This window comes from Carassius auratus, unplaced genomic scaffold, assembly GCF_003368295.1.
Source record: "Carassius auratus strain Wakin unplaced genomic scaffold, ASM336829v1 scaf_tig00215090, whole genome shotgun sequence".
NCBI classification, from domain to species: domain Eukaryota; kingdom Metazoa; phylum Chordata; class Actinopteri; order Cypriniformes; family Cyprinidae; genus Carassius; species Carassius auratus.
Window position 1 is genome coordinate 32,603 of NW_020527932.1, and position 3,629 is coordinate 36,231.

General features: G+C 37.0%; 1 protein-coding gene across 1 annotated transcript; it reads left to right on the forward strand.

Moving 5' to 3' along the window:
* The first annotated feature begins 743 nt into the window (after nt 1-743).
* Nucleotides 744-2,389, forward strand: LOC113093582 (GTPase IMAP family member 4-like). The gene has a single exon (XM_026259277.1). It carries the CDS (start codon nt 1,055-1,057, stop codon nt 1,988-1,990), a length of 936 nt encoding a protein of 311 aa, XP_026115062.1. The 5' UTR covers nt 744-1,054; the 3' UTR covers nt 1,991-2,389.
* The last annotated feature ends 1,240 nt before the right edge of the window (nt 2,390-3,629 follow it).

Below are 3,629 nucleotides of genomic sequence, written 5' to 3' on the forward strand. Positions count from 1 at the left end.
AGTGCCGCGCTGCTGCAGAGGGAGAAACTTCACTGAACGAGAAATATGAGTCAGTGGATAGCGTGAACGAGAACGATTCGTTCACCTAAAAGATTCGTTCAAAAAGAACGATTCGTTCACGAACGACACATCACTATTTCCAGTCCATGGACATCGCGTGTGAGAGACTGCCTGCCTGTGACGGTGGGGTAATTCGACAGACGAACTTCATTTGGGATTAAGGTATCTTTAATTGTTTTTTTTTCCTTGCTCCAAAAGGAGTGAAGGGGTCATTTTGTTTATTGGCCACGTCGAACACAAGCAACGCTCCAGGCCTGCAACGGTTAATTGTTATATTTTAGCTTTTTTGCCGGCTAGGACTGGGGTGGGTGAATCACGTGTAGAGTGTGTGTGTGAGCGTGGGCCCGCGTGTATGATTCATGTTGATGTGTTATGTACTGTATTTTAGCTTACTGTTGTATGTTAGCTAAAGTCAGGCTAATGTAGCCTACAAGTTTCTAAGCTCTTACTACATTTTGAGGTTATTGAAGTACGTGTAACATTTTGATTTCTTTTACATTTTGAGGATAATTCAAACTTGAGGTTTGAGGTGATTTAATTTTATTCAATAAGTGAGTATTTGTTGAATACTTTTTTTCATTGATACATATTGTGTCTTATTTGTTATTTTATTTTTTGTTTATTGTGAGAATTCATTCTTTTGGTGAATTTAATATTTTATTTATTCAGTAAACCCTATTTTTATTTAATATTTTAATAACTGAGTCTTGAGTATTTATTTAGTGAAAGATATCATTGGGTAATAGATTTAATATGTAAATAATATTTCATGTGAATATAGTTTAAGTCAGTTACACACAAGTAAGTACACAGGGTTGTGGTTTAAAAGTTGATTAGTTATTCAAAGCACATGTAAAGTTACACAAACAGACAGTTAAACAGGTCGTCAGCAAAGATTCTATATATTACATACATTTTACTGGGATTAAGTTAAGAACCCAGGAACGTCCTTTAGTACCAGGAGATAGGCCTAGGGGGCGCTACATTATTAATAATGAAATTATTACAGTATAAGAAGTGTCTATACTTGAACTGTTCTGTATGTGCACTCATGATATATAGTTTTGTTTTGCATGTGTTTACATATGTCCTTTTATCTTTTTCAGACAAGTCAGATCTCAGGATTGTGATGATGGGGAAAACTGGAGCAGGAAAAAGTGCATCAGGGAACACCATCCTGGGGCAAATAAAGTTTAAACAAAAAGATTCTTTTAAATCAGTTTCTAAGAAATGCGTACAACACGAGCAGATGGTGGAAGGTAGAAAACTATTAGTGATTGACACTCCAGGACTGTTTTATACATCCCTCAGTGAAAAAGAACTGCAGGAAGAAGTAGTACGTTGTGTGCAGATGTCTGTTCCTGGTCCTCATGTATTTCTGCTGGTCATCAGACTGGATGTGAGATTCACAGATGAAGAGAAAAAAGCAGTGAAATGGATTCAGGAGAATTTCGGAGAAAAAGCCGCTAATTACACCATTGTTCTGTTCACTAGAGGAGATCAGATAGATTCACCTATAAATACATTTCTGACAGAAAATAAACAGATTGAAGAACTAGTTCGTGAGTGCAAAGGTCGTTATCATGTTTTTTATAACACAGATAGAAAAAATAAATCACAGGTCACTGAACTGCTGGAGAAGATAGACAGAATGGTAATGGAGAACGGAGGAAAGTACTACACAAGTAAGGTTGATGAGGAAGTGCAGAGAAAAACAGAGGAAGAAACAGATGTTAAACCAATAAGGGATGAAAGAAAGAGTGGAAAGATGAAAAATGAGGAAAACAGAAAGAAAGACAGTAACAAGGTGGTGGAGGAGGCTGAACATGTAGTTTCAGTGGGTCTTGGGCATTTCTTTTCATGGCTATTACCAAATAGGAGCATCAAAAAAAAAAAAAAAATGGGAGCAGAAGGAGCAGAAGAAAAATGAATATAATAGATTTCCTGTTAAAACTGCAAGACTATCAATATGTGTGCCTAATCTACTCAGTAAATAAATAAAATAAGTCTAAATAAGTGGTTCAGATGACCAAAGCACAAGGTTGCATAATTAACATTTTAATTGTTTGGTAAGACATTTACAAATTCATAAATCTGGGATTATGTTAAAAGTGTCATGTAGTTATGTTCTGTATGTTAAATATGAATATACATGTGTATGTGCACAGTATCTATAACCATGCTTTGCATCCGCTTTCTGGTGATTGCTGGATGAGACTGAATGATATGTACATATGATATATTTACACTCTCATTCATTTAATTCACAAGAATGATTTAAAATGTATGGAAATTTACATGGAAGAGGAATTTAAAAAAAACAATGTAAAAAAGAAGAAGTTTTTAATGTTTTTAATAAATAAAGCTTATTTTGTAATTGATGAAAATATCCTCCCTATTTTTAACATTACTGCAGGGTTTCTCACTTTAGATGATAATAAAGATGGAGTGAAAAAAAAACATAAGTTTATTTCAATCAGGACCACTTCCGTCAAGTATATTTAAATGACAATTATAATTGCATACAGTTAGTGTTGGCGGTATGGTTATGTTCTGGGCAACACTCCACACGCCTGTCCATGCAGCCATGCTGGCTGATATGATGGCAGTTTGTATATCATTCAATTTAAGTCATGATAATAACATGCTGAAAAATCACATTAAAGTGGGGGGTGGGAGTGTCACACAAAGTTAAGCAATAGAGGATGTGCAACAAGTATGTTCTTAAAATGCTTAAGCAACTGTGATTGTAAAGGGGGAAGCATACGCCCCTAGCAGCAGCAGTCTGATATGATCGCAGTATTACCAATTTTATGTATCTACCATGCTGTAAAAATCACAAAGGGGGAAGCGTCACCCCAAGTTAAGCAACTGGGGATGTGCAACAAGCATGTTTCTTAAAAATGCTTAAATCTCATGCCAATCCAGAGTACCCACAGAGCAGTACGAATCCCCATCTCCAAAGGTCCCCAGCCTGGTCATATCTGCAAAACAAAAATACAGCTTCCGATTCTCTCTGGAAAAACCAAGCTCCTGTAGGCATGTTGTGGGCGGAGCTATAATACTGATTTGTGTTGTTTCCATAACATTTATTCACTTATGTGCTGATTTCCAACAAAAGACAGAATCTGATGCAGGTGTACTTACCTGACTGGGGTCTTCCACCATGTTTTAATAGCAAACGATGTACAAATCCAGCGTCAACCTGGTCTTGTTTATAAAACATTCATCACTGAAATTACGAAAACAACACTTGCTACACTCCATTGCTGCCCCAGAAAAGCAACTGCATCCACGATCCATTTAACGCTAGGTTTTTTGAGAAGCTGAATGTGGAAAACTTTCCCCTTACATCCAAAACACACTTATTAGGAGACAGTCTCAAACAAATCCTATGCAGCGCTGCCAACGATTTCCTGATGAAGCGTGTTTACGGGCGAGGTCTCGCTCTCCTCTGGTCGAGATGTGCATGGGCGTGCTTTCCCAAGAGAAATGCTCATAAGGAGTTCCACCATCGTCTACATCATAGACCCATCATCGAAAACTGCCGAAACTTGTTCCACCTAGAA